Source organism: Geotrypetes seraphini, chromosome 1, assembly GCF_902459505.1.
Source record: "Geotrypetes seraphini chromosome 1, aGeoSer1.1, whole genome shotgun sequence".
NCBI lineage: Eukaryota > Metazoa > Chordata > Amphibia > Gymnophiona > Dermophiidae > Geotrypetes > Geotrypetes seraphini.
The window spans coordinates 310,570,941-310,586,304 of record NC_047084.1 but is presented as its reverse complement, the minus strand read 5'-3'; the positions used below and the strand labels follow the sequence as shown (position 1 = coordinate 310,586,304).

The 15,364-nt window shown below is 41.3% G+C and overlaps 1 protein-coding gene across 1 annotated transcript in view; it reads left to right on the top strand.

Annotated features, from left to right (window-relative positions):
• Positions 1 to 15,364, top strand: part of CAMK2D (calcium/calmodulin dependent protein kinase II delta) — a 563,004-nt gene that overhangs the window by 422,263 nt on the left and 125,377 nt on the right. The window contains 4 exon segments of the mRNA XM_033956020.1: positions 6,888 to 7,010; positions 7,907 to 7,963; positions 7,965 to 7,991; positions 9,349 to 9,391. Of these exon segments, the coding sequence (XP_033811911.1) occupies positions 6,888 to 7,010; positions 7,907 to 7,963; positions 7,965 to 7,991; positions 9,349 to 9,391 (250 nt within the window).

The following is a 15,364-nucleotide window of genomic DNA, read 5'->3' as shown; positions in this document are numbered from 1 at the left end:
GCATACTGCCTGGGGTACATGTACCATGCATTGGGAACCTCTGAAAGACCATATCAGTACTGCCTCACTGCTGCTCAGATCTCCGTTTCTGAATCTTGTATCACCACTTTTATAAACTGGCTCATAGAGTCCCCTGCTGGTTAGTCTATAACAGATCCTCTGAAATCAAAAAGCATCTGTATAATAAATTCCGAACACAAGACCATTTCTAGTTTATATTTATGTTTATTAAGAAAATTTGATATACCGCTTTTACTAGCTATCATGTCAAAGAGGTTTACATAAAAATTCAAATAAAAATATTTAAAAGAGGAACACCAGTATATAAAGGCAACAATCATACTAGCTAGGGGTAGGGTATGGGAATTAAAAGTTATTTTCAAGACATGTACAAGGCAGCGGCTGGTACCCAGAGAAATTCAATCAAACCTGGCTGAAAGTTAGGTCAAAATAATACTTCTTTAAAGAGCTTTAAATTTTGAAAAACAAGTTTCAGAGCGAAGTTTAAGGGGTAGAATGTTTCACAACAGAGGTGCATCCTAGAGTCCCAGCAGATAAGTCAGGGAGAGGGGAGCATCAGGCGGTGTGAATCAAGGAACCGCAGTACAGCATATGTTTTACAAAGTTACAGTAACATATTTTGTGCAGTTCTGGAGACTGTAGCTTCGAATTGATATAAAATGGATGAAGTTAGCTCGGGTGGGGGGGGGCAGCTAAATTGGTTGTGTAGTCATAATCGTAAAGCAATGAGGACAAGATCTAAACATGTAAACTCTGGAGGGAAAATGAGAAAGAGGCAATATGATATAGATATTTAAATACATGAGAGTCAAGGTATTATTTCTTCAGTGATTCTTTCACTGGATTGTTTAATTTCCTTGTTTTTCTTTTCTAAATGTACAGTATTTTCAAAAATTTGTCTTTGTTTATTGTATGAAAATGTAAATAAAAAATATATGTGAGGTTTTTTTCAGTAGACAGGAGACTCTGAACTAGGGGTCATAGGATGCAGGAGTAGACTCAGTAATCTAAAGATATATTTCTTTCAGAAATGTTAGGTCTATGGAACAGCGTGCCAGAGAAGAAGATGTAGATGAGGACAATATCAGAATCAGAGGCCAACCAAATTTAGGGGGTTCAGCTTCTGCACTATTACGAGCCCGAAAAATGGATTTAGCCATGCTTCAGCTGCAACCCACTCTGTACCACCCAACCCCAGGCCTATCTTCGAAGAAGCCCTGGTGGTTTAATGACCTCTTTGAGGCAGCCTCAATTCCCTCCTGTCCCTTCTAGCTCTGCAGTCAACTGCTGCAAGAGGTTGCAGTAGCCATTTTGAGACTGGAACTAGCATGGGCAGGAGCAACTGAGCATAACAATCATTTTGGCCATTGAGCCGGATTGGCAGTAACAACTCAGGATAGCTCCTGCCCCAAACAGGCACCTTGAATACCAGGGCTTCAAAGGTAGGCCTGGGGAGGGCTTACAGGTGGGAGGAAGACAGAGTTGGTGGGTGACATGAGGGCAAAGGTTTTCAACAGGAGGGGGATGCTGGTCCAGGGGGACAGGCTGTGTTGGGGGAGGGGTCTGACAGTTTGGGCTTCAGTTTTGGTCACTCTTTAATCTGAATTCATGAAACATGAGCTGAGCTCAGAGGATTTCTGAGGAGAGAGGAAGGCGTTCAAAACACTGTAATATTGGTTTGGATAGATTTGTCAGTTTCTATGTTTAAGGCATATATCCCAAAACAGCCGCTATTGGGTTCATTTTCAAAAGAGAAAAACATCCAAAATGTGGCATTAAAGAGCAGATAGATGTTTTTCTTTATCTTTTATCTTTATTTAAAATATTTGATTAAACGCTTATCTAGCAGTACAAAGCGTTGAACAAAATTTAAAAATTACAGAAAGACAGACGTATTTGCAATATAAAACATATCACATGTTTTAAATTATTGGGCAAACCAGGACTAAACAGACAAACACTAATCTTTGAAATAATAGGATAAGGGGCGGAAATACAATTTTATAGAAAGAATATATAAAAGGAAAATACAATAGGAGAAGGGAATTAAAATCATGAAAATGATTAGAAAATTAGTGGCTTGAAAATAAAAAACATTTGGTTTTGTTAAAGTAGGTAGCTAACTCATTAGCAATTATATGCATCCTTGAAGAGAAAACATTTTAAACCACTCTTAAATTTTTGCAAATTACTTTCTGCTCTTAGATATAAAGGGAGAGAGTTCCAGGTCAAAGGGGCAGTTACTGAAAAAATAAGGAAGCGACGAGTGCCAATTCAGTATTTTTGAAACCTATTTTCTAGATGGATTTCTATGCTGTTCATTTGCAGTTCATCTAAATCTCAAGAGGATGTGTTGGAGGCATGGTATGGGTGGGACTAGGGTGTTTTTAAGACTTATACATTTTTCTGCCATAATCAAACATTTTACTATACCATATAGTTTCATATACCTCTCAAAATTTCAGCAAGGATTCATTGCAGTTTACAATAAGATTACTAAACAATAAATATGAACAGCGAGTTACAGGCTTAACAAGAGAAGAGAAGCATTTTCCTGAAGTGGTACTGTAAGTTCGATTGACGTAGGTACTGTGGTAGACTATTCCAAACTTTGGGGCTGTGGAATTTTTCCAGTGACAAGGTGAAGGGAAGGTCAGCTTAAAACGTTGTGTTAATCTGGAGTTGTGGAAGGAATTTGTAACATTGATACAAAAGGCTAGTCCATTTGAATTCTCTCCATGCCCTACTTTATGAACCATATAGATGATTTTAAATTGAATTCTCTCTTTTACAGGTAATCAGTGTAATTCCTTCAGCAGTGGACTAACCCTCTCAAACTGGCTTAGTCAGAAAATTAGTCTGGCTGCTGTATTTTGAAGTACAGTGGTGCCTCGCATAAAGAACGCCTCGCACAGCGGACGCTGCACACAACGAACTTCATGTCATGATTCATACAACGAACTTCGTTTCACACAACGAAGTCGCCCGAGCTTCCACGATCGCTGCCGATGTATTGCATCCTTCCGCGCAGGCACTGCAGGCAGTCGTTAGTCACTGCGCTTAACTTAAGCACGTATCGCGGCAATCGTTCTTCATTACGAATTAAATCACGCACGCACGCACGCACGTATCACGGCAGTCGTCCTTTTAAGATAAACTCAATATTTTTTATATATCATGGCTTCTAAAAAAAGCAGGAAGGTGATTTCTGTTGAAATGAAACGGGAAATAATTAGAAGGAGTGAATGTGGGGTAAAACAGTGTGACCTCGTCAAAGAGTTTGGCCTCAGCAAGACCACCATTTTCACCATTTTGACAAATTTATCTTTTTTTATGTCATCTTAGCATATTTTATGCTGCAGAACGAATAATTTTTTTTAACATGTATTGTTATGGGAAAACGCGTTTCCCATAACGAACTTTTCGCATAACAAACTTGCTCCTGGAACGAATTAAGTTCGTTGTGTGAGGCACCACTGTAGTTGCAATCTTTTAGATTCTTTTTCCATTATGCCACAATACAGGCAGATGGCAATGATTTAAATGAGGAAGCAGAACCACTTGCACAACTGTCTTAAAGGTATCCTGAGTTAGATCTAATTGCCATTAGTTACCTCAGTCTGTAGAAAAATTTCTTGACCAAAGAGTTAATCTTTGGTTGACATAAGTAAGGTCTGACAAGTTCCTGGAGGAAAAGTCCATAGTCTATTATTGAGAAAGACATGGGGGAAGCCATTGCTTGCCCTGTATCGGTAGCATGGAATATTGCTACTCCTTGGGTTTTGGCCAGGTACTAGTGACCTGGATTGGCCACCGTGAGAACAGGCTACTGGGCTTGATGAACCATTGGTCTGACCCAGTAAGAATATTCTTATGTTCTTAATCTATGATAATGCCTAACACTTTTAATGATCTTTCAAGCTTGAGTTTTTCTCCCATTATTAGCACTAATTCTGAATGTGGTAATGAATTGTAGTTACCGAATCAGAGCACTTTGGCCTTCAGTTTGTTATGCTTGAGAAAGTTCTTCTTTGGCCACATATTTGGATCTTCAGTAGTTTGCCCTAAATAATGTATGGTATCCTCATAGGAGTCCTTGGCTGGGTAAAGCATGAAAATATCATCTGCATATGTGAATACATGAATCGGTGGTGTAGAGAATGTATATACAGTGGTACCTTGGATTACGAGCATAATCCTTTCCAGGAGCATGCTCGTAATCCAAAATGCTCGTTTATCAAAGCGAGTTTCCCCATAGGAAATAATGGAAACTCGCTTTGATAGGTTCCTCCCCCCCCCCGAGAACCCGCATTGCTCCACCCGAAGGCCCCCCCTGCGATCCCCCCCCCCCCCGCACCGTGATCCAGCACCCTCCCCCCGCGATCCCCAAGAAGAAAGTAGGATGCCTTGTGGTACTCTGCAGAAGGCTTCCCAGGTTGGGGACTTGCTATTACCTTTTCTTACTTCATATCTTCTTTTGGTTAAGAACTCTGTGAACCATTTTAATACCATCCCCTGCAATCCCAGTTCGTTTAGTTTGAGAAGTAAAAGAGAGTGTGTGATCTACTGCATTGAATGCAGCCAAGATGTCGAACTGCAGTAGTACTAACTGTTTGCCCTTACTTAGATAGGATTTATTTCTAATTTTAGAAAACATCCAGGGTACAATTTCGATGTTTGAGGCTGGACCTGGTTTAATTATGAGTAAGTGCCAAAAAGGTGCCCTAACTATGCAGATGACCACTGGAGGGATGTAAACATAACCCTGACACACACGCCACCAGTGGTCACTAACTTCCTCCCACTCCCCAAAGATGTGAATGAAACAGTATATACCTGCCTTTTTGATAGCTTCAGATGTTGTAGCCAGTCCTAGTAGAGCAGCAAGCAGAGGCCTGGAGTAGCCTAGTGGGCACTGTAGCCAACCATAGAGATGGTGACTCAAGCCCATACCCCACTCTTGACTACTACATATATGGTGGAATATGTGAGAACATAAGAATTGCCGCTGCTGGGTCAGACCAGTGGTCCATCATGCCCAGCAGTCCGCTCACATGGCAGCTCCCAGGTCAAAGATCAGTGCTCTAAATGAGTCCAGCCTCACCTTCGTACGTTCCAGTTTAGCAGGAACTTGTCCAACTTTGTCTTGAATTCCTGGAGGATGTTTCCCCCTATAAGAGACTCTGGAAGAGCGTTCCAGTTTTCTACCACTCTCTGGGTGAAGAAGAACTTCCTTACATTTGTACGGAATCTATCCCTTTTCAACTTTAGAGAGTGTTCTCTCATTCTCCCTACCTTGAAGAGGGTGAACAATCTGTCTTTATCTACTAAGTCTATTCCCTTCAGTATTTTGAATGTTTCGATCATGTCTCCTCTTTTCAAGGGAGAAGAGGCCCAGTTTCTCCAATCTCTCACTGTACAGCAACTCCTCCAGCCCCTTAACCATTTTAGTTGCTCTTCTCTGGACCCTTTCGAGTAGTACCATGTCCTTCTTCATGTATGGCGACAAGTGCTGGATGCAGTACTCCAGGTGGGGGCGCACCATGGCCTGGTACAGCAGCATGATAACCTTCTCCGATCTGTTCATTATCCCCTTCTTTATCATTCCTAGCATTCTGTTTGCCCTTTCCGCCAACCCCGCAGCAGCTTCATCAACTTGTAAATCAGAACTCCCAAATCTCTTTCCTGGGAGGTCTCGCCAAGTACTGCCCCGGACATCCTGTATTCATGCATGAGATTTTTGTTACCAACGCATCACTTTACACTTATCCACGTTGAACCTCATTTGCCATGTCTATGCCCATTTCTCGAGCTTGATTATGTCACGTTGCAGATCTTCGCAATCCCCCTGTGTCTTCACTACTCTGAATAACTTTGTATCGTCTGCAAATTTAATCACATCATTCGTCTTACCAATGTCCAGATCATTTGTAAAGATGTTGAAGAGCACAGGTCCAAGCACCGAGCCCTGCGGCACCCAAATTCCATTCTACTTACATATAGGTGATATCTTCATGTATAAGGGATATTTTGTGTGGTGTACAGTTGGGTCCAGTAGGCTTTGCATAGGTTTTGGAGGGATCAGTATACAATATAAGGGAGTTATGGTGAGATGTGTACCTGGGCACACTAAGGGTGAACACAACTAGAAATGATCATTTTTGGAAATCAAAGATAGACGTTTTGCTATTTCAAAAATGGCCATTTTCTCTACCTGATTTTTAGACACACTTCCGAAATGTGCCCCTCCACGTATCGTAAGATATATTATTATTTATTTATTTATTTATTCATTCATTCATTCAATTTTCTATACTATTCTCCCAGGGGTTTAAATGAATTTATTCAGGTACTCAAGTATTTTCCCCTGTCTGTCCTGGCAGGCTCACAATCTATCTAATGTGGACCTCCTCTGTCATGGTGGACCTCCTCTAATGAAGATGATGCTGATCTCAAAACATCTTTGCTACCATTTTTGATTTTTATGCCAGTAGTTCTATGAACAGTTCTTGCTGGGATGACACATTTAATTTTGACTTATGCAATGTTTTCTAGCATTTCTCCCAGTACTGGCAAAAAATGTTTTGTTGCATTTTTGCATCTTAAAGAATAGCACCATATACCCAGCTAGAAGCTAGTGTCCAGTCCTCCTAGTTGGAGTTTAAGAAAGTCAATGAGGCGCTACATCAGTAAACTGAAATAACTGTTCAGTAATATTGCATAGAAATCTCATAAAATAAAATACTATAAAAACAGCCTAAGAAGTGGCATTTAATAGGTAGTACTTATCTTGATGATAGCTCACAAGTAAAAACATACTACAGCCTTTTGTCCTGAATTTTCCATTTTATTTCTTGTTTGTTTAGTTTCCCTCACCAGAGTGGGATACAGTGACTCCTGAAGCCAAAGACCTCATCAACAAAATGCTGACCATCAATCCTGCCAAACGTATCTCAGCATCAGAGGCGTTGAAACATCCCTGGATCTGTGTAAGCTATGGTCATTTGCACCGGAAGCTGCCATTTTGGATACACAGGGCCAGAAGTGCTTTCAATATAATTATATTGGGATGAAGCCTTTATTCCACCTGGCCTATCATTCCTTTGAGTAGTAATAAGAAAATCCTTGTTGTTGCATAGTTCAGCATGTGCTGTGTGAATTGAAATGTTACCCTTCACGGAAAGTGCCTGGGCTCACATTAGACCTTGCTTAACTGTAATACTTGCTGTCAGTGCCTGCTCAAGGGGACTGTGATGTTCTGAGCCAACTTTTGCATTTGTTCCCCACCCCAACCCCATCACCATTGCAATCTGATATCTCTCTCCTCTCCCCCCTCCTCCCGCGGTATCTCCCCCCTCTCTCTCAAGTCTCCCCCTCCTGCTGAACCAGATGATGCAATGGCTCAGGCACTCATGATAAAAAGTGCCAAAATCCCAGGCAGACATCTATCCCTCTGTAAGTTTGAAGGTAGACTTGACTGGGATTTTGGCACTTTTTAGCACCGGCGTCCTGGGCTAGGGCCTCACCTGGTCCATAGGTAGAGCCAGCCCTGCTTGCATATAATTTGGTTTGAATTCAACAGGGCTGACTTTTGATGCACAGGAGCTCAGAGCAGAAACTGGGGAGGGGGGGGGGGTCTAAAGTCTGTCTTCGGGCTGCGCTTCTTTCAGCTGGAGGCAGGCTTGCAGCCAAGGGAAAATCCTACAGTTCCCACTCCCAACATTGACCCTGGGATTCAGAATGCTATGTTTCTCTAAGCTAGTTCTGGTGTGAGAGTGTTAAGGATGCAGTTTTCTTTGTGAAAACTTGAAAGAGACTCAGAGTAGATAGCAAAAGGAAAAGTCCGAAGATTGTGCATGCCAAAGATTATTTTCCTTATTTGCAGCAACGTTCTACTGTGGCTTCCATGATGCACAGACAGGAGACTGTGGACTGCCTGAAGAAAATTCAATGCTCGAAGGAAACTGAAGGTGAGCATCACTAGGGTCATGGGAAGAGGCTCTCTCATTTGTAAGATCGTGATGATATTCAGGAGGTCATGGGGTTGTAACAGTTCATCTGAGAACATGAGCAGTACCTTTCAAAGATGCTTATTATGAGCACTCACACACAAGTCCACAATACAGATATGAACATTTGCTACATTTGTGTGTCTAACTGCTTTTTTATTAAGGTCCTTCTCTATAGAGCAGGGGCTCTCAAGCCAGTCCTTGGGATACACTCAACTAGCCGGGTTTTCAGGATATCCACAATGAATATGCATTGAGAGAGATTTACATTATGTTGCTTTCATTATATGCAAGTCTCTCTCATGCATATTCATTGTGGATATCCTGAAAACCCAACTGGTTGAATGTGTCTTAAGGACTGGGGTGGGAACCTCTGCTATATAAACAAGAGGGCTCCCTTTCATAGGCTGTAGTAGGCAAAGCAATCCATTGATTTCTACACCTTGAGTTAGGCTCTTGGAGATGCACTATGAGGCTGGCCCTCAGGGATCATGGCTGCTGCCAAAACATTCCACACTTCAGGAGTGTGCGCCAAACCAAAATTAATTTTCTGAAGGGAAAAGGACAAACCAAACTCAAGAATCGTGAGGCAGATATGTCCACAGCCAGAATGAGGGTCAACCAAAGCAACCTTTATTGATGACAGCTTGTGTAGACTCGACACTGACAGTGTTTCGACCAGAAATGTCTTTTGTTAAGAGTCTAGCAAAACCATAAATTAAATTATAAACCATAAAACCATAAATTATATCATGAAACCATAATTATAAAAACAATGATATGTAATGCTAAAGCCATGACATTGTTTTAGTTTAGACTCATTTTGATAAGAACATAGAGATTTGAATTCAGATGTTCATTTTGGTGGTGTTTTGTAAAAGGATGTGCCAAATGCAGAGCTTTTTGTAAAATCCATACCAGAGTTTAAGGTAGGCCCAACAAACCAGCTTCCTAAATTCTCAGCGTTATTTTGCCACTCTAGCTGAAAAGGGTGTCATTTTATTTAGTTAATTGCCAATTTGTACAAACGAAATTCTGTGTTATGACATTGTTTTAGATTATTGATTGAACCATATCCACGTCATTGTCTTCTTTGTTGGGATGAGAACTTTTCAGCACCCCATCAAATATAGTACATGCAGATTTTTGGCCTGTCCATGTTAAAATAGTGGCTTTCTGAAATCACCACTTAAACATGTGTAAATGCTCCTAATTACATGTGGAAATGATCTTAAAATAGAGGCCTCGATCTCTCCTACCCACATGATAAATGTATTTTAAACTGTAAATACTTAGAGTTGATTCCTTTGTTTGACAGGGAGCAATTTTGACAACTATGCTCGCTACAAGAAATTTCTCAGGTATGTACAATGATTTTTGATTTCTCATACATTTATTATATATTGTCATTAAAGATTTAACTCTACTGTACATCAGAAAATTATCTGTTTTTGTGTAATAAGTAAATCTAGAGTAATGAACTGAAAATATTAAAATTTGATTTTATAACAACTGAATTATCTGGCATGGATTGGGAACTCTAATGTCTAATGACTGATAAAATGGTCAACAAAATCAAATAAACACTGTATAACATATGTTAGATCAGATTTTTATTACAAAGCACAGGAATGTACAATGTTTCTGGTAGTAAAATTAGGGTTGAACGCATGCAGTTTTTTTTCCATTTCCAGTTCTTGAGCATAAATATAAAGTTGGCTCTGAAAGAAGCAAGCTTTAGTAATGGAGCACAGAGAAAGAGAGAGAATTACACTTGCTTCTCTAAGAGAGAGGGAAAGTGTAAAATGCATGTGCTTCTCTGAGAAAGAGAAAGTGAAATGCAAATGCTTCTCGGGCAGGAGTCAGAGAGAGTGAGTGAGTGTGGGTTACATATAGGGTTAATAGACGTCTGTGGGTCTGGACGGCTTTTCCAAAACCTGGCACTTTGTCCAGGTTTTGAAAAGTTCCCATCGAAATTGCATCGGGAAGGCGCAATGTGGTGATGTCATGTGCATGCGTCTTGTCCATGCATGCGTGGATGCCATATGGGGCAGGGTGGAATGTGGCATTTCACAGGTGGAACAGGACGGAACTGGGTGGACCTGAGGGTGTAGCATGGGTCTGGATTTTCCTTCGGGAAAATCTGGTAACCCTAGTTACACAAGAATGTTAGAATAACCATACTGGGTCAGACCGGTGGTACATCTAGCCAAGTATCCTGTTTCCACAGTGGCCCATAAGAACATAAGAATTGCCGCTGCTGGGTCAGACTAGTGGTCCATCGTGCCCAGCAGTCCACTCACGCAGTGGCCCTTAGGTCAAAGACCGTTGCCTGAGACTAGCCTTACCTGTATACGTTCTGGTTCAGCAGGAACTTGTCTAACTTTGTCTTGAATCCCTGGAGGGTGTTTTCCCTTATAATAGCCTCCGGAAGAGTGTTCCAGTTTTCTACCACTCTGGGTGAAGAACTTCCTTACGTGTGTACGGAATCTATCCTTTTAACTTTAGAGAGTGCCCTCTCGTTCTCTCTACCTTGGAGACACCTGCGGCTGCTTAGACAAGGGCTGAGGGGGCTGGGAAGATGCTGCCAGAGCAGGAGACTGAATGGGGGTGGCCGTGGAATGTAACAACCTTTCAGGGGATCTCCAGCCACCTGTAAATAAGCCTTGCACATGGCCAACACAAAATCAGAGCAAAAAAAAACCCGGCGGCAAGACACATTTAAGCTCTGTTCCTGTCATTCCAAGACAGGAGGAAGGTCATAGGTTCCTGGCTGAATCCCAAATACAAGTAGTAGAAATATTCCATGCTACCAGTCTCAGGGTGAATCTGCCTCAATAGCAGACTATGGACTTTTTCCTCCAGGAACTTGTCCAAATCATTTTTAAACCCATATACGCTAACTGCTGTAACCGCGTCATCTGGCAATGACTTCCAGAGTTTTAACTATTCGTTGAGTGAAAAAATATTTCCTCCTATTTTTTTTAATCGTAAAGGGGTTATTCCAAATCAAAGTGGTCTAGGCCTCCCCACCTGACCATCTCAGAAGTTGATGAAATTTTTATTGGAAGTACAATATGACATGCAATGAATATGTGCAGTGTCTTAGAGCTGGATCTCAACTTCTTCCAAAGTTAGGGGCCTCGTTATTGGGGCCACTTTTTTTCATTCCATGGAAGATAGTGCCAAAACGTCAACTTTGGGTTCAGGTTATGAAAGGATAGTTGCTCGATCAAGCTAAGAGTTGTATTGCTAGAACAATTGTTTGTGCTGAATCCAATATGCCACTCAGATCATTGGTGCATGCTTTAGTCCAGGGGTGTCCAACCTGCAGCCCGTGGGCCGCATGCGGCCCCGTGAAGTATTTTGTGTGGCCCGGGTCGAGGGCGATGCAGTGTTTTCCTCTGCTGCCCCCAGGTGTTTACCGTCTTGTCGGCTCCCTCCTCTGTCTTGCTGCAGTGTTTGCGCGGCCCCAGAAAATTTTTTTTCAGCCAATGCGGCCCAGGGAAGCCAAAAGGTTGGATACACCCTGCTTTAGTGTTTCACTGGGGGACCACAAAGTTGATGAAAAAGCTTGTAGTGGAATGCACATGCAAATATTTGACACAACATAGCTCTTGAACAGAAAGCATAATAGGGCTCAGATTTTAGGAACTGGTACTGCAGATACTGCCCCAGTAAATGTTTAGGCACACTGCACATTTCTTTCCTGGGTTAAATCTATATTAAGATTGATTTTAAAAAATTAATGCAAATTTTTAGCTATATTTACGGCCTCTTTTACAAAGGCGCACTAGCGGCTGCGCTGCGCTAATGGCCTCGAAGCCCATAGAGATTTAAAGGGCTTTGGGGCTGTTGCCACGCGGCAGCCGCTAGCATGGCTTTGTAAAAGAGGCATTTAATGTCATATATCACCCTCCAATCTCCTTCTTTCTTGCACCATCTGAAAGAGCAATTTTTTGGCTACAAAACTCACCAAGCCACATTTTTGACCCGCTATTCCTAATAGCTTAAAATAGTCCTGAAAGTACACCAAAGTTTCAACATGCATTTAATGTTAAAATATGTGGGAGATGTAGACAGGTACTGGAATAATGAGAGAAACTTTGAATTGGAAATTTGTGGCTTTCTAATAACTCTACATTTTTATTAGGTTGAAAAATTAATGTGATCAAAGAACAGCATGGTTTGGATAAGAGTAACAATTTCAAAGACAAATCATACTTTACAATCACTTCAAATGCTGCTCCTCATTCATCTAGCCTGACTACAATGCCTTGAATTTGTTGTCAATATTGGACAACACCGTTTGTGAATAGCTGTATTGCCTTCTGTTGAGGTTGCATTGGAGCTTCAAGAACCATAAAAATATGTTCTGAAACCCACACAGTATCTTTTTTTAATAAAAGGATTGAGCATGGCCTTGTGGATGCAAAAAGTTAATTAAGGCATCATTGTGTTCTGAGGAGATTTCAGAGAAATTTCCAATCCACTAATAATTGTCATACATGCAAGCAACATATTGGCCAGGCTGCAGGTTGACAAGTTGAATAAATGAAGGAGGATTATCAGCTTTAGTAGCATCAGCAATAAAAAAAAATGTTTCATTTCCTCATACTCTGCTGACGCAAATTGGCTTAAACTGGTGAGCTTCCTGAGTTTCAGCTACTGTATGGCCATTCTCAAACCTGGATTTCTGAATAGGTCTTAATTTCTCAGTGTCTTCCTTTGAGATGAATACGAATTTGACCACAGTAATATTTAGTTCACAAAAGCTAAACAAATCATTTGAAATCAAGATCTGATTTTCCAGAGGCCGCTGCAAGCTGGCATGTGCAACAAGTAATTTTACAGTTCCCCCAATACCATCACCTGGTGATTTTCCATGGCTAGTACCAAAAAATTCCATTCATCAGGAATTCCAAAGTTTTTGTAATGGCAGTAAAGATTAACACAATTTTTTGTAATTTTTGTATTGTGCTGCAGATCCATCGCTAAAGTACTGCACATTTTTGATTCCAGGAATAAGTTGATTTATAAAGGCAATTAAAGCTTTCAAAAAGGCAAGAACTGCAACAGTGTCATGCTGCAAGCAGTCATTAATTATACAGAGACTCAAATTCTGAAGTCCTGAGCCAGAATTGAAGTAAAGCATAAAGGGGATCACATAGAAGTCGCAAGATTGTTGGCGGTATATAAGAATAAAGTTATTATTATTATTATTATCATATAGACTATGAAAGGGAGAACAGAGATCGAGTGAATGTATAGAACTTGCAGTGAATCATCAACAACTAAATGCCCATTCTGATGGGCCATTTACAAGATTATGTGATGGCAGTTGATGTTGAAACCTGAGTTAGCATGGCAAGTCCAACAAGCTTAAATGCACCATACAATTTCACACCTCTAGTTCATTTGCATATTATACAATAAGATGTCAAAGATGCCCCTTTTTTTACCACTACATATACACATGTGAATAATGCATGCATTTGAGACCTAACTTGTGGCCAAAGCAATGCTGGGTCAAATATGAAACAGAATGGCTTTTGTAGCAAAAAAGATGCTCTTTCAGGTGATACAAAAAAATAAAAAAAATGGATGATGTACATTGCATCCCAAAAATGGCCCAAATTTGAATAAAGCACTAATATCATTTTTTTTCTGTAATTATATCTTTGCTTCCAATTGGCTGCAAAACTTTGCAGTTCAAATCCTTTGTGCATGTCATGTGCCATGACTTTTAGAACAGTTATGACTTGAATCAAAATAAAGGTCAGGCGCAATGAAGGAGTCAAGCATTAAATTTCATATATAACATTTTTTTGCCTACTGTGCTGGCTCATAACAGGGATGGTAAACTAATGTTACATTCCAAACTTTGCACATTAAGGGCTCCTTTTACTAAGCTGCGGTAGCGTTTTTAGAACGCTAGAGATTAGCGCGCACTAACCCCAGCGCTACGCGGAAAAACTAACGCCAGCTCTATGGAGGCGTTAGCATCTAGCGCGCGTGGCATTGTAGTGTGCACTAGGCGTGCGCTAAAACCGCTAGTGCAGCTTAGTAGTAGGGGTTGTATTAATCCCCAAAATTTCATTTCTCTTGGAGTCTTTCTTGGGCTGTAGTGGATAGAGAAAGTTCCAGTTGCAGACCGCAATATTCCGAGAGTGACCTACATTAGACAGCCTCTAGGTCTAAAACCAATAGAGATCCAGCTGAAATGTTTTACATTTTTTTCATTTGAGGCTATAGGGAACACCAACACAAGATTTTATTCAATTTGGAGGAGGTCAAGTGGGGATGATTTTTAATATTGGACCTGTTGACATGAAATGACCTAAAGGTATTCTCAGAGCCCAAGAGTGAGTGTACACTTCTCCCTCGTTATTCGCGGGGGATACGGGCAGAGCCGGACCACGAATGGCGAAAAACCGCGATTATCCGGCTCTGAACCACCCCCACCTCCCTGCCACCTTCCCAGCCTTAACTGGTGGTCTAGCGGGCTTTCGGGGCAGGAGCGATCTTCGTACGCTCCTGCCCCGTGCAGATCGCCATGAGGAAATGGCTGCTGTGAGTTCCCGTAGTCTCTCGAGACTACGACTGGAACTCCCTACAGCCATTTCCTCATGGCGATCTGCATGGGGCAGGAGCGTAGGAAGATCGCTCCTGCCCCGAAAGCCCGCTAGACCACCAGGTAAGGCCGGGAAGGCGGCAGGGTGGTAAAAAATATGGGGGGGTTTATTTTCCCCCTCCCCATAAAAAAATCACGATTATGTGAAATCGCTAGTGCAGAAACCGCAAATGGGGAGGGGGAAGTATATGTGTTTATCGGTCTCAGAGAGAGCATTTGTGTTTGTTTATCTCTGAGACATGCATTTTCTGTCACAAATTAACCTCCCGGCATGTGTGTAAATTATGCTTATGTATCTTGTTATGTTGTCATTTGTGACTGTGCTTTCTTAATGTTTAGCAATATGTATCACATATACTGCTTTTGATTGCCAGCCTATTTAAGTTTATTTCTTGCATTACTGTAAATTCTCTAGCCTATTTTCCCTTAACCCTTACTCCTAAAAACTCCCTTTATACGTTCATTTGAGTACAATCTGGATGAATGTGTAGGGGAGGTAACCCCAAATAAAGCAATCATGGCAAGCAGGAGAACTTAAATCAGAACTTCCCAAACTCGTCCTGATGACCCCTTAGTCCAATGTATCGCAAACTGTGTGCCTTCTGAGATTTCAGGTGTGCCGCGGTACACTGGAGGAAGAGGAGAGGTGCCGGCGTCGGATGACTGTCTACAGGTCGTGCCTCTCACGAAGAGAGGTATG